This window comes from Aspergillus puulaauensis, chromosome 1 (assembly GCF_016861865.1).
Source record: "Aspergillus puulaauensis MK2 DNA, chromosome 1, nearly complete sequence".
Classification (NCBI taxonomy): Eukaryota; Fungi; Ascomycota; class Eurotiomycetes; order Eurotiales; family Aspergillaceae; genus Aspergillus; species Aspergillus puulaauensis.
The window spans coordinates 1,750,473-1,777,322 of record NC_054857.1 but is presented as its reverse complement, the minus strand read 5'-3'; the positions used below and the strand labels follow the sequence as shown (position 1 = coordinate 1,777,322).

The window sequence follows — 26,850 nt, the reverse complement described above, 5'->3', positions numbered from 1 at the left end:
GTTAATCATGAGCGGTCATAACACATGTTTCTCTGGCGTGCCAGATGCGTCGTTTCTTAGCCATGTCGGCGCCGAAGGTATCCTTGATGAAATCTTCATCGCTGGGGTAATAGACAGACGTATGATCTGTTGTGGTTTTCCCGTCTCTCTCGGAGGATGTGTGTAGGAGGCGTAGCTCCTCGATTGTCGCGCCGAATTCGTACTCGCCTCGGCAGAGGATTGTGACGCCGACGGTAGCAGTCGTGCTTTCACCACAGCCTAACACAGGAAGTACTTGCTGTAGCATGCCTGTCCAAGCCAAGCGTCTTGGGAGATCAAGCGCAACATTGCTTGGTTGATTGCGAAGGCTGGGCTGGAGTCGTAGGACGGAGTGGATGGGCTTAGACGAGCGGTTGTGAACAGTGACGGTAAGATCCAACATCTCGTCGGTTTCGACCCTGTATTTCGACCTCCCTATTTGAATAACGCCAGGGGGAGTGCCAGTCTGAGAATCCCCAGTGAAGGAAGGTTTCAACGAGAAACTAGTCTCTACATCCTCAAGTCGCAATGCATCCACCATCCGAGCATTGAACCGCAAGTTTCTCAGGTCAATTGTCCCTTTACGACCGCCCAAGGTTTCTTTCCAGGACCCACTGACTCTCTTGAGAAGCTCTTCTCGATACCAGAACGCCTCCCGTGCTGCAGCTTCAGCGTCGAATGTAAGTTTATGTGCACTAACAACAAACTGTCTCTTGGATCCCGTGCTTATAGACGGTATTGAGGCATGAGGATTTTGTACATAAACACGAGGTAGGACGAGTACAAAGCGCGACATCTGGCCTGGCTGAAGGTCCTCACGCAGGGAGTATTGCCCGGCTTCATCAGTAATCACAGAAGCGCCCTTAGCCAGCTCCCGGGGTTTGTCCATGACATGCAAAGCAACGGATAATGGGTTCGGCCAGGCGTTTCGGAGGTCAAGAAGTAGAATGCAGTGATCAGAGCCATATGATCCGCGCGCCAGATTCGAGAGAACAGTTGAGAAATGATCACTGCTGTGAAGGTCTAAAGATTCGAGAGCTTCGCTGGGGGGACGACTGATGTCAAGCTTCCCATTATTCGACCATGCAAAGTCACTACTGAAGGGTAATATATCGCAACGGGCCACTTCCACACTCGCGTTTACAGTTGCCGTGAGCGGTATAAATAGCTGTCTGGTATAGAATATGTCTGGCAGTGCTTCATAAGAGACTCCGATGCTGGAATAGTCGATCTGCACTGTAGCTTCCTGCAACCCAGGGTTTCCAGTAACGTCGATAACGAACGTCGCACGTTGCCCCGCAAGGATGGAATAGTCACTTGGATTCAAGCCCTCTCTGCGCCACTGCAGAGCTGGTCTTGTTAGCTTCAGCGCTAACTCATATATTTCAACTGGGAGCAAGTCCTTGTTGCTCAGCGCGGTCTGTATTTGCTTCGTTGTCGAGTCTTGGAAAGTGAATAAAATAAAGTCGAGGTCGCACGAAGATGAGTTGCGTAGCGTGATGTTGAATGTTGCCCTTTCACCCTCAAGAACCATAAGCGCGGATTGAGAAAGCGAAAGTGACTCTATTGTGAGGGATGGCTGGGGCCGGATAACTTTTACCTCACAACAGGATGTTTCAGGTCCTTTCTTTGCAAGTGGCTTTCCATCCTTGGAGAACGTGGAGCTCCAAGATAGAGGACGATCAGCGGAAGGCTTCTTGGCAGATAGTCCGGTTCGTTTGTATTTCACCTCTACATCAGGTTTCCAGAAATCTTTGAATATAGGGAAGCTTCGCTCCCTACAGTACCGAGCCTTGACAGCACAGCCTGTTATTTTCAATGAGCCCTGCTCATGGGCTATTCCATATACTGCGATGTCCTGAATACAGAGCGGTGGAAGGAGTACCCATTCAGCCACGGCATCCAGAGGCACACCTTCGCTCTCCAAGCGGATCCGTTCGATCTCGATTTCAAACTCGTAAGGATTCTGAAGAGTGACCTGGAATGTCGCATGTTCACCAGCAACCATAAGCAGCTCTGAAGCCTTGCTAGTGGCCTTAGAAAAGGGATTGTACAAGAACGGATCTTTTGTGGATTTTTCGCTTGTCGCAGTAACAGCGTCGAGTTCAGATTTGGATCGACGAACTGGCTTTTTGGGGTCAGTTAGGGTTAGAAGCTCAACACCGCGAACTAAGAAATCATCCCAATATTCGGCTTCTAGCCCAGCTACACCAAGCCGATTCGCGGCCCCAACAGTTCGTTTGATATTATTCAAAAGGCGAACCTGCTCGTCCGGTTGCAAACAAGGTGCGGTGTAAGACAGTCTGGAGAGCATGAGGTCTCCTCGAATCGTTTGAAGCAGCTCAACAGTGAATCGCAGAACGCCACCAAAATCCGGAAGGGCTTCACATGAGTTGATGCACATTTTGAGAACATCAATCTTGAGGTTCAGGTCGCCGTAACGATCTAGGACAACGTGTCGGAAAGCCCTTTCGGCGATCCCAGCTACCGAGTCGTACTCGGTGGTTTCCAAATCAATAGCGCTTCCGGACCTTCTTTTCCCTAGCTCGGTCCAAGACGAGGATTGTACGCCGTATACTTCTCCTATAGTACCGAGAAGCGCACGCATGCTCTGGTCCATGTTTCCTGGGCCTATATCAAGGGCATTTATGTCAAAAGCAGTGTCACTGAGTGACGATAAACCTGCTGCAGGATGGATACCAACTTCAGCAGCCCCAATTTTGCGAGCCGTTACTAAAGCCGGAACCAAAATAGATAGAAGCTCCCTTAATACGAATGCTTTTTTCCGTGGCAAATCAAGCGTGTTTAGGACAGATACAACACCGATAAGGATAGGTGTCGCGTCCGTCGCAGGTAAATCTGAGCTAGCAGAAAGTGGCAGCGCGCGGAAGAGAAAATTCGCAATTTCGTTTTTTCGAAGGATTGTCAGTCCCCGAGGCCGCTCTGGTCGGATTAGAAGTTCCAATGGCTCATTCATCACAACGTGCTTCAAGGCAATGTCATCCAAAGCCCCATCGCGGATTCGGGCGGCCACTAATAACCTTGCCAGGCGAATAACTGTTTCAGAAAAGACGAGCTGTGGTAGCGGTTCATCTGTAATATTGGCCGCACGATTATACAGATTGAGAATATTGTTCGCCAGATCAGGCAAAAGGTTTGAGAGGTTTTGGAGGGAAATGATGCGATTCCCTGCGGAGGACTGACTAGAAGCTGGATCAAAAGTCATTGCTGCCGCCATTTTGGAAGATTTATCGGCAACGGGGTAGCATATTGGAGGGACCTGCGGATGGAAATTTTTAGTAACCAATAGACCCCAGAGCAAGACCGTAACAAACCTGAAAATCCATGCCCGCCCAAGCAAACATCAGCAAGCAGAGAAGAATCGACTCGAGCGCTTTGGCATGCCACACATAGTCGCTGCTTGCCCTTGCGTTAGATGCTGCTTCCACGAGTTCCTTCAGAGCATCCGGCCATCTTCCAGACTGGAGGAACAGAGTTCCTATTACGACACCTGAGCGACCTTTGATCCGGTTTTTCGTCCGATCGGTGGCACTCAGGCCACTAGCTGACATCCGATCCCTACTGTGCTCTTTGGACGACGGTATAGAGCCTGGTTTGCCTAGGGTGGTGTTGGAGCGACTAGCCACCTGTATAGATCGAGTGATCTCATCGAACGTGGTCGGTGTCTCATGATCTTCAGGTGTCGGCGAGCTTTGGCTGGAGGCTTCGGGGGTTTCGGGGGCACTGCTTGGGTCCGTGGGGAGCTGCGCAGGCATCGTCATCCTATGAAACAGCTTGTCTGTTGGGCGCCGGCGCAAATCTGGTCCACGATGCGGACCCCAAGACGAGGCCTTTGGGGATTCAATGGTTGGGATACTCTGAATAGTCTTTGCAAACTCGTCCATCTCAGAAAGGAGCAGCGACGTGATATCACACAGTACAGTTTTCATCGTGGTAGCTTTGGAGGCCTGCGGAGGCGGAATCCATAGAACGTTATCGGGACCATTAGAGGCTTTACTAACACCATCATAATCAAACACCAGAAGTTGATGCACCAACGCTCTTGGATTCTTCTCCTTTAGTAGCTCGAGTTCTTGTTGGAGGTAACCCAATCCCTCTGGATTCGGCGACTTGTCGGTATTCGAGTCGACACCATTTTTGTCTGTACCTCCAGGAAGCTCCGACCCATCGGCTATTGCAAGAACTACCAAAGGCTCCCTAAACAATTCAAATGGATACAATTCCAGATGTGATATTGGGGGCATGGAAAATGAAAGATCGTAAAGAATAATGCCCGTCGGGAAGGCTAGGGGAGAGAACATGTCTATGATTGAACAATCACAGTGATCAGTAAATCGGTCCTTTGAAGTTTTAGGCCACGCTACATCGACAGCTCATCCTCGAGCCTCGAGTCACTCACTTCGATTGGGCCGCGCATCGGGGCTGATGTCCCCCAAGCGGACCACATTTTCGGACTGGAGCCTCGCGGCGAAACTGAGAAAGCGAGATCGCTTAATTCGGCCAACTGGAAGTATCAAAGCTCGCAAGCGCGCGGGCGCAATAGGGGAGAGAGGATCAACGCCCATGGTGACATCCGAAAGGAGACGAGGCGGAGGCAGTCGGGCGTGATGCACGGGACTGCTTCCAACCGGGCGTACAGGAGTGCCGAGAAGTCATGCGAAACAACCGAAGGGGACGGGGCTAGAAGCTTTTAATTGGAATTCACGGCTTATACCAGCCGCGACTTGGCCAGTCTGACCACAAGTCAACGGCAATAAAGTACAGGGTTGTTGGTGCGGGAGGATAAGAGGGATATTCGTCGCAGTACGGAGTATCAGTACACACTTCACAGTCTCGGGGATCTCCAAATCAACACCTGGGCAGCTGTTCGTCTGGTGCCCGGGAACCCTGGCCCCGTGACCCAAGGCCCCCCGTAGGTCGGTGGCTGCAGGTCGTGATTGGGGCGCGCCAGTGGGGCTGAGTCAGCCAGGTACCGCCGCACCAGCCAACCAACCACACCGCCCCCGATAACAACAGCCCTGATAAATACCTCTCAGTTCCGATAAGAACTTAGGTTGCGCCTCACCACCACCGCTACCTTGGAATAACGATGGAAGGCAACTCACTGAAAGCTTATCCTTTTTATTAGGTCATAACGGGTCATGCTTGCGGTGCTACTCTGCGTCTGCTTCTGTTTCTTTATCTCTTCTGAATCTTGCTCCATGCACTTCTCATTCACATAATACTTTACCGCAGTCTACTTTGTCGTCGGACCCCAGCAGCTATCTAACTCTTTTCAAACTCAACCTTGGAACCATTTATAATATCACATTATGGCCCAAAAAATTGATTTCGGTGCGCTGAAGGCGCGCACTATGGGGTCTGGGGAGGATGAAGAGGCCGTCACCGTAGACACTCGCGGCCTAATTTCAAAGGTTCTTGCACGTTATTCGGGGAAATGGTAAGATTCGATCCAACTGCCAGCTTTCTGTGGATGTAAAAGTGTTTTACTGACAAAGAATCAAAGGACGGTCTTACGCGAGATGATCCAGAATGCAGCTGACGCCAATGCGACAAAAGTCACCATCAGATTTGAGACCTTACCCTCGACCACGGTTCCATTGCCACCATCTGCCGATGGCACGACTATGATAAAACACACCATATCACATCATACCCTCAAGCGTCTTCTAGTATCTAATAACGGCCTTCCTTTTAGCGAGAAGGACTGGGCAAGATTGAAGCGCATCGCGGACGGGAACCCCGATGAGACGAAAATTGGAGCTTTCGGTGTCGGTTTCTATAGCGTTTTCGACGACTGCGAGGAGCCTTTTGTGTCTTCTGGCTCAGATGCTATGGCGTTCTATTGGAAGGGAAATGCCCTCTTTACCCGGCGACTGCAGTTGAATGAGAAGGCCAACCCGGAAACAACATTCGTCTTAGACTATCGAAATGATACCTCGCCTATGCCGTCGCTAAAGCAACTTTGTCAGTTCTTGTCCAGTAGCCTTACATTTGTCAACCTCGAGTGCATAGAGCTGTGGCTTGACGACTGGAATATGCTCCGTTTGGTCAAGAAGGCTGCCCCCAGTATCAATCTCACTATCCCAAGAGATATTGAAACTAAGACGCAGGAAGGGCTAATGAAGATTGCGAGTGTCACGAGAGAGGTTGCACAGGTTGACGCTGTCTGGATGCACGCTGTTGAATGGAATCCGAACGCAAACACGCTTCGCGAGGGTATTCGAGACACTACCGTATCATTGCGCAGCTTCCTGTCTAGGATCACCCAAGGATCATCTGAGAAGACCGTCGATAACGAGAAAAAGGAGACCGCCGGTAGTTCGGGAGACTTGACAAAGAGCTCAACAGCTTCAGTATTTTTACACATCAATACTGCGAGCATCCAGGCTTCCATCAGCCAGTCTTTGAGCAGTGAACTTGAACGAGCTACAAGAAAACCTCCACCCAAGAAAACATCAATCGCTGTCTTGACACCTTCGTATGATACGAGCCAAGCGTCTGCGGCTTCTGGATCACAAGCAGAATTTTTATCCTCCATTCTTCCCTCCAAAGGTGGCAGGGTTTTCATCGGATTTCCAACGCAGCAAACAACCGGTCTCAATGCCCATATATCTGCTCCCTCCGTCATCCCAACAGTCGAACGAGAGAGCATTGATCTCAACACGAGGTACATCAGCAAATGGAACACAGAGATGTTGAGAGCGGCCGGTATAGTCTGTCGAGTCGCTTGGTCCGCAGAGATGGCTTCGATAAAGACCAGAATACTTTCTGCCAAAGATCCCTCAATGCAGACAAAAATTCGAAAAGAAGACATTGTGAATGTGCTTCCTGAAACTATTCACACTGCGAATCAGTTTGTGTTTCGTGAGTCTACACCGTCGACATTGCTCGGACAGACAATGGAAGACGCATTTTGGACTTGTAATAAGAATGCCTCTATTGAGGTGCTTTCCACGTGTGGTATTGTTCAAAATCACCAGGTGCGCATAGCCGCAAAGGACTTGACGTTCCTAGACTCCATACCTGTATTGCCAGATGAGTTCATGGAGGGCTCGAAAGAGTTTGTCAAGAAGTTGACGATGCTGGGGCTTGTAACCGAAGTTACAGTCTCTGATATCAAGCGTGAACTAGAGGCCAGTCCGTTACGTTCCTCTCAGATTACAGAATTTCTTTCCTGGTTAAGCCGAAGAGCTATTTCTGGTCAGCTCGATCCATATTCCGTGAAAAGCATATTAAATGGCGCGGTAGCTTCCACTGATGATGAGAATGGCACTGCCAGCGGTTTGATTGTTTTCTCTGAAGTATCGCTTTTTTTGAATCCCCAGCGTATACCTGCCGACCTCCCTTTGCCGCCAACCGTGATGCCGTTCAAGTACACCAAATCTTTGGCCAGGAAAGAGTTGGAATCGTTTGGCTGGGATGAATTGCCTATGACTCCCTGGTTATGCTGGCTTCTCAGCAATTCAAGAAACCGAAGTGTCCTTCCTCTGCCGCAAGACATCACACAGACCTCAGCATTCGCAGCACAGGTGCTACCAGTTATATCAAAACAATGGGAGGGTCTGACCCAAACCGCAAAGGAAAAAGTGATTGATCAGCTACAAGTACATACCGTCATTCCTACTAGAATCGGCATGAAACAACCCGGCGAAACATACTTTCCTTCCGTCCGTCTTTTCGATGATCTGCCTGTTATACATGGGCTCCAGGGGGTAAAAGAAAAATTCCTGACTGCCCTTGGAGTACGGAAAACCGTCGAGCTCGGTGTCATTTTTGAGCGACTTCTAAACAATCCTGGTACAGTTGATGGGAAGCCGCATAACAAGGGAAAGTGGAGCCACGTCGATTTGATACGATACCTGGCGTCCGTCAGCAGTGATATTCCTGCCAGTGACATCAAACGCCTCAAAGACACTAGTTTCTGCACGGTCGAGTCGAGCATTGGTCGTGAGGGTTCAAAAGTGTTGGACCAGAAGCGCTATAAAGCTCAGGAACTTTTTGAACCGAACGATTCCCTTCGAGCCCTTGCGCTTCCAGTTATTGAGTGGCCAGGGATGTTCATATCCAGCAGTATTGAGGGGAAATTCTTGGCTAGATTGGGACTAAAAAGCTTCCCAACAGCGGCTGAAGTCATACTAATCATGGCCAAGGCGGCTGCCTCGAATAATTGGACTCTGCATGGGAAGGCCATGGCGTATTATGTCACCGAGTATGATTCCAAAGGTTATGGCATTTTTGATTGCAATTCGGTTACCGAACCGTTTTTGCCAATTGAAAAGCCGAACAATTTCTTTACTAAGAATTTGAGCGATAAACAAGCGGGTTTATTCAACTCACCGGCCGAAGGACAGTATAACATCAGTTCTCCAAGCAAGTGTTATACAGATGAAGGTGCCTCCTTTTTTGGTTTCAATATTCTCCGCAAGGACCTCCATCGTCATGCCCCCAAGCTCGGTGTCAAACAACATCCCAAGCTCTCCGACTGCCTTGATATGTTGATACGTAGACCACCACCTACAAAACATGACGCAAGATTCCTTTATCGATATCTCGCCGGAAGGGTGTCTGAGCTTAACCAGCGCGATATAGATCGTGTTGGAGGTTCCGATATAGTGCCGATTCATCCAAGCGACGGGGCCCCCAGAGATGGGACAATACGTCATGTATCGCCAAGACTTTGTTATCTTGGGGAGGGTGAAGATTACAAAGACTTGTTTGATTTCGTCGACTTTGGTCAGGAGGCAAACCTCTTCCTGATGGCTGTTGGGTCAAAGAGAGAGCCAACAAAAGTTGAGTTGGCGCAGATGGTAGTCAGGGAACCTGCTAGGATTTCCTCTACCTTTCAGAGTGCCGAAAAGTATCTAAGATTGTTGAGAACGCTTGCTGAAAACGTCTCTGTTCTCAAGAAACACAAAGAACTATTCCAGGAGATGAAAAAGTCAGCTTTCTTACTTGCTAGCAAAGACATCACAACGACCACTGAGCAGTCTAGGAGTGAAATTAAAAAGGGCTTCGATAATTCTGATGACGAAGACGAGGCTGGAGAGGATGGCATCAAGGAATGGACACTGGCCGCAGCAAAAGACGCGATTGTGGTCGATGACTTCCAAAGCTTCGTTCTCTTCAAAGAGCACGTATTGGCCGCGCCCCAGGAAGAGGCACTTGAGAACTTCTACATCGCTTTAGGGGCAGTACCTCTCAGCCGGCTTGTGGAAGAACGAGCTCACTGGGGAGCAGTAACTGCTGATCAGCGCTCTGCTGTCAAATTATCAAAATTGATTAAAGAGCGTGCAAGGCTTTTCCTTCATGATCAACCTTCGGAGGCAGTACGACATGACAATCGATGGATTGATAAGAACCTCAAAGTCCAGGTTGTTCAGTCTATCGCAATCACACGGTCTCTCAAGGGCCGTCGTATATCTTACCAGCAAGAGAGAAAGGCGATAGTTACCGAGATCTCGAGAGAACGTGTCATGCGAATATGCCCCGGCCGGTATGATTTCTACGAGATTAGCCAAGCACTTTCACATTTGATTCTCACTCGTCCAAAACTTCATTCGCCGCTCACCTTGGAAATGCTGTTGAAAACTGATTTGTTGGAGCTGAGAGGGCGCGGCTATAATGTGGAGCGTATTCTAAAACAGAAGGCTCAGGAAGCCCGAATCGCAGAGGATCGGCGACAGCAACAGCTCGAGGAAGAACGTCGGCATTTACAAGAAAAGGAAGAGGCGTTGGCCAAGGAGGAAGCTAAGAACGAAACACCTGAGAAGCAGGGCCCAGCTCCAATGCCCGGCGTCTTTCCGGACTCGCCGTCGTCGAAGGGTGTTCGTCCCACCTCCCCATCGGAGTCGACCAAAGATAGGCGCCAGGGCCTATTTTCCTCTTTCACAAAACATTTCAAGGACGGGAATCGATCATCCTGGAATCCCTTCAGCGAGACCTCCACATCGCCTGATTCTCCTAGTGATCCTCCTCTTCCGCCCCCTCCGCCTAAAGAACCAAAACCACCTCTGCCAGAGCCTTCCGTGAACGTCAGCTCTCCCCTACAACTGCAAAAGAAATTACTTTCTGCTGTCCAAGCCAGTCGGCCGCATGGGTCGTCCGGTGTATTCTCCAGGCCACAGACAAACCAACTCAATGAATTGAAGTCTTATTGCGATGAAAAACCCGGACATGATCTGGAGTTTGCCGCGACACTTCCTTGTCGAGTCAATGTTCTAGTTGCAAGAACGGTTCCCGAGAGGTCCGCTTTCCTAGCTCAGAACAGTGCTGGCATGAATCTGTTTGGCTCTATACTGCTTGAGTGTGCCGATGTGTTTTCTCTGCGGCCCGATACTCTAAGTATCTTCCATGACCCCGGTTCGAAGTCCATCGCGTTCAACCGATCCGGTAGTGTCTTCTGCAATTATCATTATTTCCAGCAGCTACATGAGAAGGCATTGCTCCAACACGCGACTCCGGACCGGGCCGAGGCAACAGTATACTGGTGGGTCATTCTCTGCCATGAGTTGGCGCACAATCTGGTTCAAGACCATAGCTCCGCCCATAGCTACTACACGTATGATTTGGATCCCTCTGATATAAATTGCTTATATGCTAATACTCTGCTGCAGTGAAAGCTTTGTGAGCCAATACTTCCCTAAGGTAGCAACTAAAATCGCAACTGCAGCGACAAAGATTCAGAGCCCTGGGAATTAATTCTGGTCTCCTTTATGAATTAGGATGCATCAGGCTATGCCCCAAATATTCATGATTGTCCAATGTGCTAATTTAGCGGGTTTTCTACTTTTCAGTTGGAGTAGATATATGCATACTACATAGACTTGACGGATTTGTCTGTAAATATACCATATCCCTTAATCTTCTAGGCTGGTTCTCAATTCAATATTTTGGAGTGTTCCAAACTTCCAAACTTCTAGAACTTATTGCAGAAAAAGACGTTGAGGCTGAGGCGACGACGTGGAACGGTTCGAGGCTCCACTGGTCCTCCTAACCTTTTCCCCGGGAAATCTTCATCTTTGCCGCTCCCGCCACCATCAGACCAGGGCGCTCAAAAAAAAAAGAGCACTTGTCAAGAGGCGTCCTTATCATGCACACCTCGAATCAAAGTTAGACATTGGCTGTGATTGTCTTTCAAATCAACGCAAAGCAGCCTACTATCAGCCCGTCAGTCCTTTAGTGCTGTCGACTGCTGGTATAGAAAGGCGCGGATTTTTTTTGCCTCCGATTACCTACTCTACCTTACTTCCACCATTTCTACCAGGTTTGCCTTGTTTTCATTCTTCATTAAAATATTACGATTCTATCCATATATTCCGACTCACCATTCGAAATGGCGCCACTACTTGGCGACTGGACAGCGTCAAATACTGGACCTGACGCGGGAGTCGATCATCAAGGCACCCGGCAAAGAAGTATACTTTATATTGATGCTTATGACTCTTTCTCTTACAATGTCGTCGCAATGATAGAAGAGGTCCTTGGGGCCCGGGTCACAGTGATGATGATTGATGCGGAATGGCCGGATGGCAACATGGTGGAGTTTCTTCACCATTATGATGCGGTCGTCCTGGGACCAGGACCGGGGGACCCCAATGTTCCCGAAGATGTCGGCGTTATGGCAGATATTTGGAATATCTGCAGCTCGCATACGCTGCCCGTTCTGGGTATTTGCCTTGGATTCCAGAGTTTGTGTCTTCATCATGGAATCTCTGTAGGGCGACTACCAGAGCCTCTGCACGGACAGGTTCATCGAATTACAACGATGCAGAGAGATATTTTTGAAGACTTACGGGATTTGGAGGTTACCTTATATCACTCACTTTATGCCATGTTTGATGGCCGGGAAAAATCAACGTCAAATTCGGACCTTGATGTTCTTGCTTGGTTTTTCACCAAACCAGATGCATCGTCATCGTCTACGTGGCGAATTCCAATGGCTGTAAGGCATAGGGAAAAGCCTTTCTGGGGTGTGCAATTTCATCCTGAATCTTGCAAGTCTGACCGGGAAGCGTGCAACGCGCTGCTCCGCAAGTGGTGGAGTATGTCCGTCAAGTATAATAAGAGCAATAATCGCGAAGGATATGGGACCTTCTCCACCGATATCATTCGTCCGTCAAGCGAAGAAACTAGTTTGCCAGATGTTGCCTACACGATGGTAAACTGGTGCGCATCATCTTCGGCGCAGTGCGCCTTTCGGTCTGTCAACACACGTCAACCAGATGCTGAAGGGATTTGCGAAATATTCAACGACCCACGACTTCCAATTGTCTTGTTTCAATCGAATGGGAAACATAGTGTTATATCTGTACCAAGTCCGGGTAGCTGGAGGCTTGAATACTATACTGAGGGACAATCTCTATCACTGCAACGCTCCCCAGCATCTTCCAGCATACATAACTCTTCAAAAGTTGGAAACCCAAAGGTTGAAGCGATCTCATCAGTGTCTCAATTTTGGGATATTCTAAGATATTTGGTGGACTTAAAGAAAGTCGAATCAGGCGACACTGACGTTCCTTTTTGGGCAGGATTTTTGGGTTATTTTTCCTACGAGCTAGGGTTGGCCTGTCTTTCTCAACTGAAGCACGAGAGTGGAATCTTTCAAAACGAATACCCCTCTCAAGATAGCACCGGTGCTGAAGACCCGCCAGATGTTAGCCTCATATGGACTGAGAGGAGCATAGTTGTGGATAATGAGACCGGCCGGGTTACGGTACAGTCTACTAGGGAAGAGGATAACTTACCAGCTGGCTGGCTAGATTACGCCGTGAATACGGTGAAGAGTTTCTTCTGTGTCGATGTCCCACCATCGTCCGAGAACTCCGTTACTGATGAAGAGTTCCTGGATTCAATTTTGAAAAGGGGAGTGGTTCGTTTCCCAACAGAAGGATCATACCGAAGCCAGGTTGAGGCTTGCAAAAACGAACTGAGAGCGGGTGAGTCATATGAGCTGTGTCTCACCTGCGAAACATCAATCACTTTACCCTCTCCAGATACCGCTACTGGGCGAATGGGCTTTCCTTGGAAACTGTACAAGCGACTACGGAAGTATAATCCCGCCGCATTTAGCGCCTTCGCGAGACTCGGAAACGTTAAAATTGTGAGCAGCAGCCCGGAGTGCTTTCTCAACTGGGACCGGCACTCGACATTGGAGATGAAGCCAATGAAAGGCACTGTGAGAAAATCTGACGGTATGACGATGGAAAGGGCACGAGAAATTCTTGGCTCAACCAAGGAAATGGCTGAGAATCTTATGATTGCGGACCTCATACGGCATGATCTCTACGGAATCTGCGGTGCGGGCAACGTTCACGTGGAAAAACTGCTTGAGGTGGAGGACCATGGGCGAGTTTACCAAATGGTCACCCACGTCAAAGGGCATATTGACCCCTGTCGACACGGCTATGCTGCGAAAGGTCTACCGCGGTTGCAGTCATCGAACATGCTGGGATATGGACTCACGGCATTACAGCGGTGTCTTCCTCCTGGATCGATGACTGGCGCTCCAAAAGAACGATCTTGCGTGCACCTTTCTTCAATCGAAGGCCGGAAGCGCGGCGTTTACTCTGGAGTTATGGGCTTCCTCGACCTTGGAGGGGGAGGAAGCTTCTCCGTCCTGATTCGCTCCGCTTTCAACTCCTCGGATGACCAAGCCGATATTCAGAAATGGAGAATTGGTGCTGGCGGCGCGGTCACCATGCTGAGCAGTGCCGAAGGCGAATGGGATGAAATGCTCACCAAGCTCCGGACTGTCTGTGGGATCTTCACGCCTTCTCATGCGTAATAATACCGCATACGAAATGTATGAAGTATCATTACAATTACTACCGGGCAGTGGTTTTTGCCATTGTCATTTTGACGTACATATTGCATGGCAACAATTTCAACAGTTGCCCTTGAACGATTGATGTGAATTATACAAGTGGTTGGACAGGTCGGATTCAACATTCAGCGTGGGAATTGGCGTTTTGGTTGCATAATTGACGGTTTTGGCTTAAAGCCTTAACTTCTTGGGCCTTGACTTAACTCGAAGGTCATTTACATAGAATTTAATGAAACTCAACGATATTCAATTGATTGAAACTTCTCTTCGTTCTCATCATGTAGCAGGCTGCAAACGATGCAAACCGAGCTCATCCTCCGCGGAGTACCTATTGGCCCGAGCTTCGAGATCATTCACCATACAATCTTGTTCTCTATCAGATATCTAGCTCACTTATTCCTCCATTTCGGCAACAGTTAAACATGGCCGGCACACAGGACCCTTCCGCGTTGGAGGAAATTCTCTGGCGATCTCCGTCACACGTCCAGATGATGGGCGGATATCTCCATTCGAATAACAGTAGGGACCTCCCTCGCTGAATTCTCCTGTTCTTTTCTTGATTGATGCAATTAATTGTCTTCGCTGGCTAGTCCTCTTCTACTTCGCCGAGTCTCCTTTCTTCGATGCGACCTCAAACAATGCCTCCCTAGCCATCCAAGCGAACTACAATGAAGCCTTCCGTCACTTCGTGGAGACAAGAGAAGCCTTCGAGGGCCGCTTGAAGACCATGCAAGGTCTAGAGTTTATAGTTGGTTACGATCCGTTACAGGCCGCGGCAGGTTCGAATTCCCAATTTACACATGAGCCATCCAACGTGTGGGTGATTCGGAAACAGATAAGGCGGAAACGATCGAGCTATGACGACGAGGTCGTGGTCTTAGCTACATTCTTTGTGGTTGGGGACTGCATCTACATGGCCCCCTCGGCTGCAAGTATCTTGGGGAATAGAATTGTATGTTTTATGCTCCAACATTACTTGTTTAGTGTTGGCAGGACTAACATTGCGTTCTCGTTATAGCTTTCAGCAGTCACTTCTCTATCAAGCTTGATGAAGACTGCGTCGACATTACCCAACTTCACACCGTCACATGGACACACATACCTTCCGCCCGCGCCCAAATCTACAGATGCAGGCCAGCTAGGCGTACAGACGCAGACAAGCAAAGAGGACACGCCAATGCCGGACGATGCGACAAACAAAACGCAGTCTTTTACTGGAACGCAAGCCGACACCAGCTCTTCAGTGAGTGATATAATGACTCTCGCAGAATCATTCAACCTTCTAGCTCGATATGGAGACGAATTCATGGATGAGACTCCGTTGGTGGGAGAGCCGGGATCCTTTATTTTGTCTAGGGCAGGGGATACAGACCGAGGCGCTACATCGAAGCAGCAACAGTCCACAAGCACTGCCGCTCCAGGCCGAATTGGAACGCCACAAACCAAGGTTGATACGCCAGGGAAATTCTCCGATAAAGGCAGCACTGCAGAGGAGCCCAAGCGGAAGAAGAAGAGCAAACCAGGTAGTTAGCCTCGAGTGGATGTTGACATTGTGATACCCATAGCCAGTGAATTCATGCACCTGAGCCCAAACAAAACATCCCTCGTGATATGTAGATGCCAAAAGATCATCCACCACAACTTAGCATTGGGCGGAAAGGGACGGAACTATAATTGTTGTTCGCGATGCCTGCAAAACCCCTCCATAACTCATCTCATTACCTACCGAGCAAAAGTCTACGAGTTTATACATCCTATATGGTGCTCCTTTCCCCCTCTTCGTCTATCTAAAAGGCACCTGCACGCACATATATCCATGAATCATCCTGTTTCCTGCTTAACTTCAACCATGCAATCTTTTATTTTACAGAAACCAATTTATCTACAAGCATTGCCTTTGCATGTCACTGTCACTGTTTATGTTGCTGCTGTTTTGATCTACCTATTGATTCCCGCCCAAGATCCTGTATTTCATTCATTGACTGAACTTGTCTTCCTATCTACTCTACCTACCTATACATCTTTCTGTTACGAACACATCAGTCAATTTATTATTGGCGTTAGCATTTTAATTTCGGTCTTATGTTTGGTTTGGTTTTGTTTCTAGTTCGTTTTATTCTATTTTCTAGCTAGGTAACATGAAAGGCTCGTTCGATGTCATTGGAGTATTTCTTCAGCCTGATATAAGATCCCTTTCATCCTGACCTTCGCAGTCTGTGAGGCCCTACCTACCATTATAATATATATAATGAATGATCACGCAGCCATACGACTTACATGTCAATTTCTCTTAGTGTAAATAGCCCTAATTGATACCTAGGTATATATGTGCAATAGAGCTAGAAGAGGGCCCTAACTAGATACTTGATATCAAGTCCTTAGGAAGACCAATCGTAAACCGCCCAAGATCGCTATGTTTCTGTTACTTAAATGACTATCTCACAAGATCTCGTCGATTAGTAGTCAGCGCCTTAAATCCAATTCAATTCATCCATCCATCCATTCATGATTTCTAATTGCGCAAGCGCGTAGATGCTACCTTGGGCATAGATTGCGTTCCAACAACTACTACTTGCTCGTTCACATATCAAGTAGATTGACGCCACACATGACATACATGCATGCGTTCCTCCTCTACTCCAATGGTGGCACCGATTGAATTGACTGTATCCATTAATAGTTTAATAGTATAGGATAGGATAAGATCGATATTATTCCTCATCGTCGCTGGCATAAGGAATCTGCTTAACGGGCACCTGAGGAGTGGGCGGGCTTGGAGTCTCCCTGGCCCCTTCCTATTATAGACGAAGACGGCCTCAGGAAATGTGTACACCTTCCTCTTGTAGATAACGACGAAGTTTAACGTCTCCCTGGTCTCCTCCCTTTTCCTTCCTTTCCTTCGTTTTCCCAACATATTTCTTTTTCTTTCTCCTTGACATCCCTCTTATCATTCGTTTTATCCGCGTGTTTTATCAAACCCATCCATCAAAGTCAAGTTGACACCGATTTTCGACGAATTTCCCATCAAAACATTTGGCTGGTCTCTATGGACAGGCCTGACTTAGTTTCTGATCAAAAAAGGTGGGTACACCTTTCTAATGACCGATGAAGACCTGCAGTCATCCTTCTGAGGGCTGGGTGGGGAGCCTGATGATGAGACCGCTAATCTTTGGAGCGAGGAGAGGGAGCTTCGGCGAAGCCCACTTAGTCAAGGATGATTCCTGTCCAGGCTAACCCCCATTTTTCTCTCTTTTGCAGGTTCGATCTCGTGCCACGTCCAAGAGTCAATAGTTTAGAAGGTGTCTTTTCGGACCGACCTATTATCGGTAGCGACGGCTTCGGCGAGTCCGTCTGTACACCATGTTACCGTCGTGGCGTCGTTTATAACGGACTCTTATTTGGGACCATACAGTCTGCACCGTAGAATCCTCTTCTAACAGAGAGGCATTCGAGAGTTTCCTGGCCATATTTAATGCTGGTTAGACAGGAGAGCATGTTAAGACCCGTGATAAAACAAAATCAATTTCAATTAGTTATCGTTCGTTCCATGTTCAGTAATGCGTATACTGGTCGTTCGGCCGCCTGTGGCAAGGAAATGTTCCGTAGCCCGACAACCCCGTAAGATTTACGGCCACCAAGGGGAGGGGACTGCGAATGTCTCTGTTCAAATAGATAATAAGAAAGCGCGGCCATCTAAATCTTATTTCGTACCGACAGCAAAATCCAACATCGCACTGTCGCAGTGATTATGTTCCGGACACGGGAACGAGCGGGCATGAAGAGAAAACCAAGTCGACGCTGGGGAGTTAGTCTCAAACATGCATTTATGGGCAGTCGGCGTAAATAATTAGGAGAACTAGACTCGGGGGTGGGAGACGACGAAGACGAAAGGGGATTAAAAAAAAGTAACACCAGGATTCGAACGCAGGCAAGGCGGAAAAAGACTTGCGGAACTTGTTTTTGGTAATGCAGTCATTTGTTCCCATTGAGCCATCGACCCGAGGGCCAACTCTCCAGTTTAGTATTTAGCTAAATGACCCACGAAATGTGAAAAGAAGGTGTGCGATGCTGGGTCAGCTTACCTGGTTAAAGCGGCAACGTCCGAGTGAGGCAGGAGTAAGCTGCTCAGTCCCGTGGATTTGTTGGATTTGTTTGACCTATCCAAGTGAACCCCAGGAGTTCGCCGCCCCAGCATATTGCCCATTAATTAATTATAACAAACTGTGTATCTTCCCAACTTCTAGACCATAGGACTTCTCTCAAAAATCACTTGCGGCAGCTCAATTTAATTTAGTCAAAATGACAGCCCCCGAATCCAAACGTCCCGTAGTTTGCGTTTTGTACGTTCTGCGACACCTTACCCCTCCCCCGCTATACTTGCGTCTGATCACCCCTACTGATGGAATAGCCTGGCCGCTATTTACTTAAAAGAATGAGGCTAACATGATGTTTCTCAAGCTGCGGCTCTGTCGAAGGGACCAACCCCGCACACATGGATACCGCCCGACGCCTCGCCCAGATCTTCCACGAGAACAATATCCAGCTCGTCTACGGCGGCGGCACAAAAGGCCTGATGGGCGAGATCGCGCGCACCCTAGTATCCCTCTCGGGTCCCGACGCTGTGCACGGCATTATCCCGCGTGCTCTTGTGAGCGTTGAACCAGGTTACAAGAGCAATAATCAGGAAAAGACGCCATCAACGTCCTCAGCAGCTAGTACTACAGGTGGCGGAGGGAAGGAAGCCGAGCGCGTTGTTAATGAGGGCGGGACGCCGTCTTCTGAATTCGGACTTACGACGATCGTTGCGGATATGCATACGAGAAAACGACTGATGGCGCAGAAGGTCAGAGAGGGAGGGCCCGGGAGTGGGTTTGTTGCGCTGGCCGGGGGGTTCGGGACGATTGAGGAGGTAATGGAGATGACAACGTGGAATCAGTTAGGGATTCATCATCTGGGAGTTGTGCTGTTGAATGTTGCTGGGTATTGGGATGGGTTGTTGGAGTGGGTGAGAAACTCGGTGAGGGAGGGATATGTATCTAAGGAGAATGGAGGGATTCTGGTAGAGGCGAGGACCGTTGAGGAGGTATGGCCAAAGCTGGTGCAGTATCAGGTGAGTGAGGGGAGATACCAATTGAATTGGTCGGATGAGTAAATGAAGGGAGCGAGACGCTGCACTTGAATAGAGTAATAGTAGACTAGATGTGGATTGGACAATGTCAATTACGGATAAAACATGGTGTGGCATGAATGGAAATCCTGTCATAGTATTCCCGGTATCAGGAGTAAGGCATTTTCATGTCTATGGCGTAAGTTCACATTTATGGATCGACCTCCATCGTCTCAGTCTCCTTGGTCTCGCCCGCGTCCGACCGGTCCAGGGCTTCGAAGAGCGGAAGGAGCTGCTGTCCTTCGTAGAGCTTGAAGTTCTCAGTCTTCCCGGTATCGCTTGCAAGTCCCACCACGCTGATGGATGTGTTGTCTACCGTCAACTCTTTATCCTGGGAAAGAGTCTCCTTGAGAGCTCGGAGTCCATGGGTGACGAGCTCGTCCCGGCTAGATTCTGTGATCTGGTCTAGATTGCGCTCCAAGTAGGTCCGGGCCATCTGGGATCGTGCTCCGATGGCACAGGCGAGCATCTCCTGGGCCATGCCGGAAGGCTGGAACTCGAATAGATGAGGGCCAGCTTCATCCACTCCAGCAACGAGTAGACCAACACCGTATGGTCGCTTTCCGTACTGTTGCGTGTTTGTTTGAGCACGGTCTGCAATTTGGTTGACAATGCGATTCACAGGCAGGGGTCGACCGTAGGTCATTCGGGAGCTGAGACACTGTTGCTTCATGTAATTGGATAGTACACGGGCGTCTGATGCCAGACCGGCGATAGCGACACCCATATGGGAGTCGACCTCGATGATCTTCTTCTGGTATGAGGAAAGTTCTTCGGCGTTTCTCTATAGATTCAATTCAGTGTTAGATTCCGTTCAACCCCTTTATGTGATGGTTAATGTATTTGAGGGGATCCCGAACCTTCAGGCCAACCAGCACGGAATGTGTCTTATTGACCAGACCAACCACGACGGAACCCTGCTTCACTGCCTCCTGTGCATACTCTACCTGGAATATCCGACCTTGCGGGGAGCTTTATTGGAACAACAAGTTAGTCCATGCCTTCGGAGACTTAAAAGGAGAGCTCATACAAGGTGACCGCATCGTTGTCGTAGTTATTTCTGAACATCTTGAGAGCTTGAGCTGGGCGATATTATGCTCAAAATGCAAATTTATCAGATTTTCAATTATCACCTGGGGTGGATAAACTAAGGGGTAGGAATTCAAAAGGAAAGTTGATGGGGAGAGGAAAGCGAGATACCAGGCAGACAGCGACTGACGCAAAACATGGAGTTCCAAAGGAAGCTCCACGAAGGCTGGTGGTGAGCCTGGCCGCCTCAGGCTGCCAAGCCTCAGCTGCCGCCCGAATCCAACCTCACGTCACCCGCATTCATTCATTGTTCATCTTGCGATGAAGTAGACCGGTTGAGACAATACCGTCGAATTATCCTCAACTTCGTCCGGCCTTAAGTTTATATTCATTTGAGTCGGTTCCCACCTACGCAAAAGATCCCTACAACATCTGCCCGCTGTCTAAAGCTTGACGCACCTGCGTCTCCGCAGTCATGACGGCTGGTCTGAAAACAATCATCGCGCTCTCCTTTGTACGGCTGGCTCTCATCCTCTTCAGATATATTGGCTAATTCTTAACTCCTCTTACAGGTTCTCGCGATTGGCTTTCTCCTCGTTATTCTCTCCTCGGCTCTCTGGCATAACTTCCTGCCACTAACTGTTGTTGCGACCTACGTTATTGCGCCGCTCCCAAACTGGATCTGTTCAAGATGCGCAAATCCAGATGACTTCATGGACAGCTCCGGCAATGCTGCCGCTGATTTTGGCCGTTTCTTGACCGGATTCCTGGTCTTGATGGGCATTGGTATGTCAACAAGCGATTGAGCTTTTGCGGTTATGGAGTGCTTCGTTTTTCTTCCAGCATATACAACTCGTCTATTGTCTGTGGAATAGGGCTAATATATATGTCATCACAGCTCTTCCAGCCGTTCTCGCGCACAGCGGTGCGATCCAAGTACCTGCCATGATTATGTCCGTCGTCGGTGGTCTGTTGATTTATGGAACGATCATCAGTTTCTCCATGTTTTTCCGAGAACAAGAAGAATTCTGAGTACAAGATATGTTGCGATGAAAGGATGCCGATCTCATTACCGGAACATTGAGCCATCATCCTTGCGTACCCCTCACAGACTTGTGTCGCATATCGAGAGAATCCCCGTTACTTATTATTTTCAATGTTTCGATGCTTCAATGAATGTTTCTTTCTTCGACGTATGCTGGGAGTTATTGATGTGGGTTTCATGGGATATTCTGCCCTTATTAGCTGTCCGTCATTCGGTGATAAGATTATTTGATGTATTATAGCCACTTTTGCGCGGTTATATATAGAGCTTGTAAAACGGATTCAGATGGTCTATTATTATACGCATATGAGGACCGCAAGCTTATCTAAACGCAATTGTTTTCCGGGTTATTATTCATGTCGCAGTTGATCGTAGTAGCAGTAAAGATATCACGTGATAACGCGCTTTCCTATTTGGTTCGCGTCGTGTTAATCATGCAACCAGCCGATTCATTACCAACAGCATTAACGCCAGAATATGACGAGCTTATAATATGTATATTGAGAGGTGTGGAGAGTTTTGAATATGGATATCTGGTCTGGTACCATTGTGCTAGATGATCAATCACGGCTTCAAGGTAAATTTGAGTCTCGTGCCAGAGTTCTGAAACAGTTCATTAACCAATTCCCAGGCCTACAACTTATCGATCGATCTGCTAGCTGGCAGTCAGATATACTCAAGCTCTCTACTTTAGGCTTTAAATCCTTCGTTAACCCAGCTCTTATCCCACTTTACGCTCGCGTTGGTCCGAACCTCGAACTCCATACAAGTGACCCGGAAACCTCCCGATGGCTGAAACACAAATTGCTGGATAAAATCTGGCTAGAGGATGATGACTTGGACCATTTTCAGTCCATTCAGTGTCCGGTTGGGTTTCTCGTGAACCTTCATGGCGCGACACGACCAAGAGCCTCCGGGCCAACCACCACCGACCTGCTGGTGTACGGCATTCTGTCCACCGCAACATCATATGAGCGGCCGCCTACGCCACCTGTATCGTCATCGCCCGAAACAGAAGAGGCTGTTTTGGGAACCGCTCACCAGGAATTGAGGATATATGCATCGCCGATTTCTGCGTCCCTTATTACCAGAGCGCAAGCCCTTCCAAATCGTGAGGAGCCCGGGACAATTGCTGGCCATGAACCGTTCGCACATTTTCTACCGGATATTAATTCCCCCAGCCCCAAGCGCAAGCGTGTGGAAACGCTATTCGAATCCGTAGCGCAGCATCATAAGCGAGTACAACACAAAGGAGGCGAGGCTGTATCGCTGTTGATGGCCCAGAACCTTTCACAACCTTCACAACAGCTACAGGGTTACAGGGTCAAGAGAGAATCAGAGGAACCTAACCTTCCAACATTGAGCAAGATTGCCTCCCATCGGCCCAGATCGCTCTCGATCAGCTCGAATCTCAATCCTAACAAGGGGTTAGAAACCCGTGCCGAGCATTCGCGGCCTAGCAGCAGCCGAGGCCATGCGCGTCAACATTCTACCAAGCGAGGGACACCGGCGCCAGGGCTATCAACGGAAATCCCGTCGCGGAGGGAAAGCATGCTTTCCCCTACATTACTATCTTCCGAAGGCAAGGAGGAATCGGGGTTGAAGATCGCAGAGACCATCATCTCCGATAATAAAAACATCATAACCCGTACCATATTGACCTGTATGCGGCTGTATGGGTTCAACCGGACCACTCGACCTGCATCCTCTAACAAAAATCTATCCCATAACGATATGGCATCCCTTCAGAACGAAGGGAAGGACTCACATGGTCCCGGCGACAACACGGCTCTGTCTACTTTCAATTCATGCAGTGATGAAGATGAATTTAAAGCCATGTACCACGCGACTTATCGTGCGTCCACATTTGCGCTACGGAAATATTTGAGAGAGCCGGCCATGAGCGAGGACGGCTCGAAATTGGCGGTCCCTGTTCTGGAGAAAGGAAAAGCAATGGCATATATTGATGGATTCTTGAAGCTATTTTGCGAGGAGGAACATTGAAGCTGGCTGGCCCAGGCTACGAGGCAATGAAGTTACGAAGTATATAGTCTGGTTGCATTCAGAGGAGTTAAAGCTTAAAATTTCATGGACTATTTTTCTATTTGCTTATGAAATCGCAAGCCTAGTTCGCAAGGAATATGCGCTTAACAAGTGCCATGAGGAGCTCTTGCGTTTCTCATGTTGAATGGCTCAAGCCTGTGGTGCGTCCAGACTCCTGCGTATACTCCGGAACCGGATTTTCCGTGATCCGGACAGCTGCGGGCATCGTCATTCAGCCGCCAGGTCAGACCAAGCATAAGTACAAGCGACAATCGCGACATCCAACACTGGCCGTTTTGTTTGAATTCTCCCGACTGAAATACTTAAACACACAGACGACTACCACTCCAAACATGGACGGCTCAGACAGCCGCCTATTCCGCTTCTCGAAGCCAGAATGGCTTAACAACTCAACCGTGCGTAACTCAGGCGTCTACGCAGCAGGCGCATTGGTAACGCTCCCAACCTGTCATTTCACAGCACCTCTCGTAACTCATCTCTAATAAACTGTTGTATAGTTCTCCCTGGGGTTCTTTTTCTTGATCGACGCCGCCGCGTTCTCGCACAGCTACCGCAACGACTCGGACGTTCACGTCAAGTTCGTCGACTGGATCCCCGGCATTTGCTCTGCTCTGGGCATGCTTGTCATCAACTCGATAGAGAAGTCGCGGCTGCAAGCCGATAGCTTCAGTTACAGTGGAAACGGTGTCGCGTGGAAGGCGCGGTTCGTGCTCTTCCTGGGATTCGCATTGCTTGCTGGGGGCCTGGCGGGGAGTGTGGTATGTTTTCCGGGTGACATCTCATTTAGACCTCTTACTTCCGAGGCATTATTCGTGGAGAACGGTATACTAATTGGGCTCTTAGACGGTTATGGTCCTGAAGTACCTCCTCAAAGACTACGAGTTGTCGATATTATACTTTGGGATCGCGAACGTTATTTCCAATGGGCTGATTATGCTTAGGTAAGAAATGAATATCTATTTTAAGGGACTGATTCAGAACATGTGCTAACTCTACTCGTTTCTTATATAGTTCAATTGTTCTTTGGGTTTCTCAGAACATTGAAGATGACTACACATACAACCTTGCGCTGTAAAAGCTGATCGGTTTGCTTTGGGCACTGTGTGAGAGTTCGCTCTCTTCAGTATATTACTTTTGAGATGTCTTTATATGATTTTTGAATGTTATGGTTTATCGTGCGTGCTTCCACAAGTCTTGGTTTGCGAGCCAGGTTGTGCATTATACTACATGTCTGTTCATGGGATGGCGTAAACGGTTTTGTGATGCATGTTCAGAGTGTTCTTTCCATTGCCTCTATTTATTTTAAGACTCGTGATATAGTTTAATATCTTATATCATTCCCGAGCCATGGCTCCTCCACGTATATCACAGAATATGTCGCCATATGCAAGATGGTGATGAGTGACTAACAGCAAAGAGACGATAGCTGTCTCTGCTATTTACAAATAGCGATCGAGTTTGAATGCGCGCGTATGCGCCTTGTCGTACCGACCCAGACGACGGCGCCTTCTATCGAGGGTGCCTGTCACGGACACAAATATCTCGACAGAGACTCGAGCCACTTCCTCAGGTAACCAAATAAAAGTGACAACCGAGGTCGCCAAAAACGGTCTTTCTATCTTATACGCACACGTGATTGAATGCGTGGGTAGAAAGATGGAAAGGCATGAAGATTACATTTCCGTTTCATGGGGAAAGTGGCGTTCGATTACGACGACGGTCCGGGGTGCGCCCTCAACTTACCCATGATCGCATCAATGGTGTCCATGTCGCCTGCGTCAACTTTGCCACTGGCATATTCCTCTGGGAGATGCTTGACAAATTCGTTCATTGTTGGTTGGTAGTTACGGACGGCAGAAGAGAGAGCATAAACAGCCTTCTTGCGAACGGCCTTTTCAGGGTCGCCTGTGGATAGCGAGACGAGGCTTGGAATGGCGTTCATGACAATAAGCTATTTAGGCACGTCGTTAGCTTTTGTTCCTTGCACCAAAAACTCAAAATAGAGGGGATTGTCGAGGAGAAGAACACACCTTATCCTGAGCCTTTTCGTTATTCTGCACCGCTGTCCCAATGCACCACGCCGCCATCCGCCTCATATCCGGTTCCTTATGCTTCAGAAGCTCAACGAGCGGAGTCCAGAGACCCAACGGTTCGAGGTTATTCGCATTATCAATGGATTCAACAAGCTGTTCGAAGTTGTCGAATGCGATCAATTTGTTTTCTAGATCGACCTCATCCGAGTGCAGGGCTTCCATTGCGGCTTTCATCAGATCGGCTTCGGAGGGGCCGCCGAAGAGCGCGTTGAGCATCTGCGGGGTGACGTTGGTGCGCGGGGCTTGGGAGCCATCGTTGTTAGAGTCGGATGATTGTTGGGCATTCGTGGAGTTTTGGATTCCCCATTTAAGGAGGTTGTTCATATTTGGGTCCATGGTGTAGGGTGTGACGCGATATTTCTGGATATTTTCTTCTGGAGCGGCAAGGTTTGCGGCAAATGCGAGATCACGAAGAATAGATCAAGTAGGTGTTCAATTCAAATAGGTAATAAATTGGTCGATACTATATGTCGAAGAAAAAAGTGCTTGCAAGTTGGCCAAAAAAAAAAAAAAAAAAAAGGATTAGAAAAGGAGAGAGGTTAGTTAAGGATGAACCCGAAGAACAGTTCTGGTCGGATCCAGACGCTTCACGTTCCAGCGATGACTTTCCACCTCGTTCTACGCTAATTAGACACCCTAGCAGGCACGCATGTAGCACTGCATGCACGGTGCTGCTGATTTATTGCTGAGTCTTAATTGCAGTGTCAACCCAATTTCCTTAAGCTGTGTATCTGTGCTTTTATCCAATTTTAGTGGTTTCATGTTCAAGTCTTCGTTACCCCGCCATGCTCGAGCCCCGCGATGCTGTCATACAGTAAAACTATGCGGCTTAATGTCCGCCAGACTTGGAATACGAAGTACAAAATGGGTATATCGCTGCGAAAATTTAAAAAATTTCGAATTTGCCTACCGTAGGACTATTACCTCGAGTGTTTCTTGACAATGGCATTGTACAGAGTCCAGCCCCAGTCTGATCGTGAAAACTAAAAAGGCGGTCAAGTAGACGATCTTCAGTCCAAGATTCGGTGATCGTGATTCTCAACAGTGTAGTGTGTAGCGATATGAAGCATTAACAGGAGCAGACTCCTGTACTCCGTCGACGAGTCTGGCAGCCTATGCGTAAAAGAAGGGGGAACTCACTGTCTCTTCAGGCACACACACCTCCCTGATCAGAGCGAGGGGTAAAGAATCTGGAAGCCTGGATTCTTCTTCAGGCATTGGCATTCAAAGAAAAGCGAGTCGTCATCCTGCTTCTTGCCGCTTGCCTCTTGATGCCCGGGATGACGCCGACAATAATAGAACGAATAAGAGGCGGCGATTGAAGGACCCTGTTCTTTGGAAACTGGAACACGCCGGGCTGAACCATCATCGCAGCCTTGGATTTCATGGTCTGCCCCACGAGGATTCATCATCGCCTGGGCCGGAAAGGACACCTCAGCTGCTAGGAAACAATCATTCTGCCTTGAAAGGCAACACCCGTAGGGCGAGCCGTAGTCGTATAAAACCAATAATGGATTCAGCTGGGGGCGACCACTGTATTTTTCTTCAGACGCAAAGCATCAGACAGCTGTGTGGCGGTGACAGCGAC

At 48.6% G+C, this 26,850-nt stretch overlaps 10 protein-coding genes across 10 annotated transcripts; 7 read left to right on the top strand and 3 right to left on the bottom strand.

The window, feature by feature from the left end:
• Nucleotide 1: 1 nt before the first annotated feature.
• Nucleotides 2-4,604, bottom strand: APUU_10751S (TRAPPII-specific subunit TRS120; the record flags this gene model as incomplete). Its single annotated transcript, XM_041704274.1, has 3 exons — nt 2-3,298; nt 3,354-4,342; nt 4,439-4,604. 3 exons carry the CDS (start codon nt 4,602-4,604, stop codon nt 2-4), a joined length of 4,452 nt encoding a protein of 1,483 aa, XP_041550117.1.
• Nucleotides 4,605-5,351: 747 nt separating this feature from the next.
• Nucleotides 5,352-10,740, top strand: APUU_10750A (histidine kinase-like ATPase domain-containing protein; the record flags this gene model as incomplete). The annotated part of the gene is made up of 3 exons (XM_041704263.1): nt 5,352-5,479; nt 5,546-10,600; nt 10,656-10,740. The coding sequence occupies 3 exons, from the start codon at nt 5,352-5,354 to the stop codon at nt 10,738-10,740; spliced, it is 5,268 nt and encodes a 1,755-aa protein (XP_041550116.1).
• Nucleotides 10,741-11,374: 634 nt separating this feature from the next.
• On the top strand, nt 11,375-13,825 carry pabA (aminodeoxychorismate synthase pabA; the record flags this gene model as incomplete). Its single annotated transcript, XM_041704251.1, has 1 exon — nt 11,375-13,825. The coding sequence occupies one exon, from the start codon at nt 11,375-11,377 to the stop codon at nt 13,823-13,825; it is 2,451 nt and encodes an 816-aa protein (XP_041550115.1).
• Nucleotides 13,826-14,286: 461 nt separating this feature from the next.
• On the top strand, nt 14,287-15,395 carry med6 (mediator complex subunit MED6; the record flags this gene model as incomplete). Its single annotated transcript, XM_041704240.1, has 3 exons — nt 14,287-14,383; nt 14,455-14,816; nt 14,883-15,395. 3 exons carry the CDS (start codon nt 14,287-14,289, stop codon nt 15,393-15,395), a joined length of 972 nt encoding a protein of 323 aa, XP_041550114.1.
• A 2,768-nt stretch (nt 15,396-18,163) lies between these two features.
• Nucleotides 18,164-19,016, top strand: APUU_10747A (LOG family protein; the record flags this gene model as incomplete). The annotated part of the gene is made up of 2 exons (XM_041704229.1): nt 18,164-18,204; nt 18,323-19,016. 2 exons carry the CDS (start codon nt 18,164-18,166, stop codon nt 19,014-19,016), a joined length of 735 nt encoding a protein of 244 aa, XP_041550113.1.
• Nucleotides 19,017-19,182: 166 nt separating this feature from the next.
• On the bottom strand, nt 19,183-20,099 carry pre5 (proteasome core particle subunit alpha 6; the record flags this gene model as incomplete). The annotated part of the gene is made up of 3 exons (XM_041704218.1): nt 19,183-19,815; nt 19,892-20,003; nt 20,062-20,099. The coding sequence occupies 3 exons, from the start codon at nt 20,097-20,099 to the stop codon at nt 19,183-19,185; spliced, it is 783 nt and encodes a 260-aa protein (XP_041550112.1).
• Nucleotides 20,100-20,535: 436 nt separating this feature from the next.
• Nucleotides 20,536-21,092, top strand: VPS55 (Vps55 family protein; the record flags this gene model as incomplete). The annotated part of the gene is made up of 3 exons (XM_041704207.1): nt 20,536-20,574; nt 20,633-20,846; nt 20,959-21,092. 3 exons carry the CDS (start codon nt 20,536-20,538, stop codon nt 21,090-21,092), a joined length of 387 nt encoding a protein of 128 aa, XP_041550111.1.
• A 538-nt stretch (nt 21,093-21,630) lies between these two features.
• On the top strand, nt 21,631-23,109 carry APUU_10744A (uncharacterized protein; the record flags this gene model as incomplete). The annotated part of the gene is made up of 2 exons (XM_041704196.1): nt 21,631-21,682; nt 21,737-23,109. 2 exons carry the CDS (start codon nt 21,631-21,633, stop codon nt 23,107-23,109), a joined length of 1,425 nt encoding a protein of 474 aa, XP_041550110.1.
• Nucleotides 23,110-23,501: 392 nt separating this feature from the next.
• Nucleotides 23,502-24,244, top strand: APUU_10743A (UPF0220 family protein; the record flags this gene model as incomplete). Its single annotated transcript, XM_041704185.1, has 4 exons — nt 23,502-23,600; nt 23,667-23,927; nt 24,013-24,110; nt 24,181-24,244. The coding sequence occupies 4 exons, from the start codon at nt 23,502-23,504 to the stop codon at nt 24,242-24,244; spliced, it is 522 nt and encodes a 173-aa protein (XP_041550109.1).
• A 633-nt stretch (nt 24,245-24,877) lies between these two features.
• Nucleotides 24,878-25,598, bottom strand: fes1 (Hsp70 nucleotide exchange factor FES1; the record flags this gene model as incomplete). Its single annotated transcript, XM_041704174.1, has 2 exons — nt 24,878-25,120; nt 25,200-25,598. The coding sequence occupies 2 exons, from the start codon at nt 25,596-25,598 to the stop codon at nt 24,878-24,880; spliced, it is 642 nt and encodes a 213-aa protein (XP_041550108.1).
• Between the last annotated feature and the right edge of the window lie 1,252 nt (nt 25,599-26,850).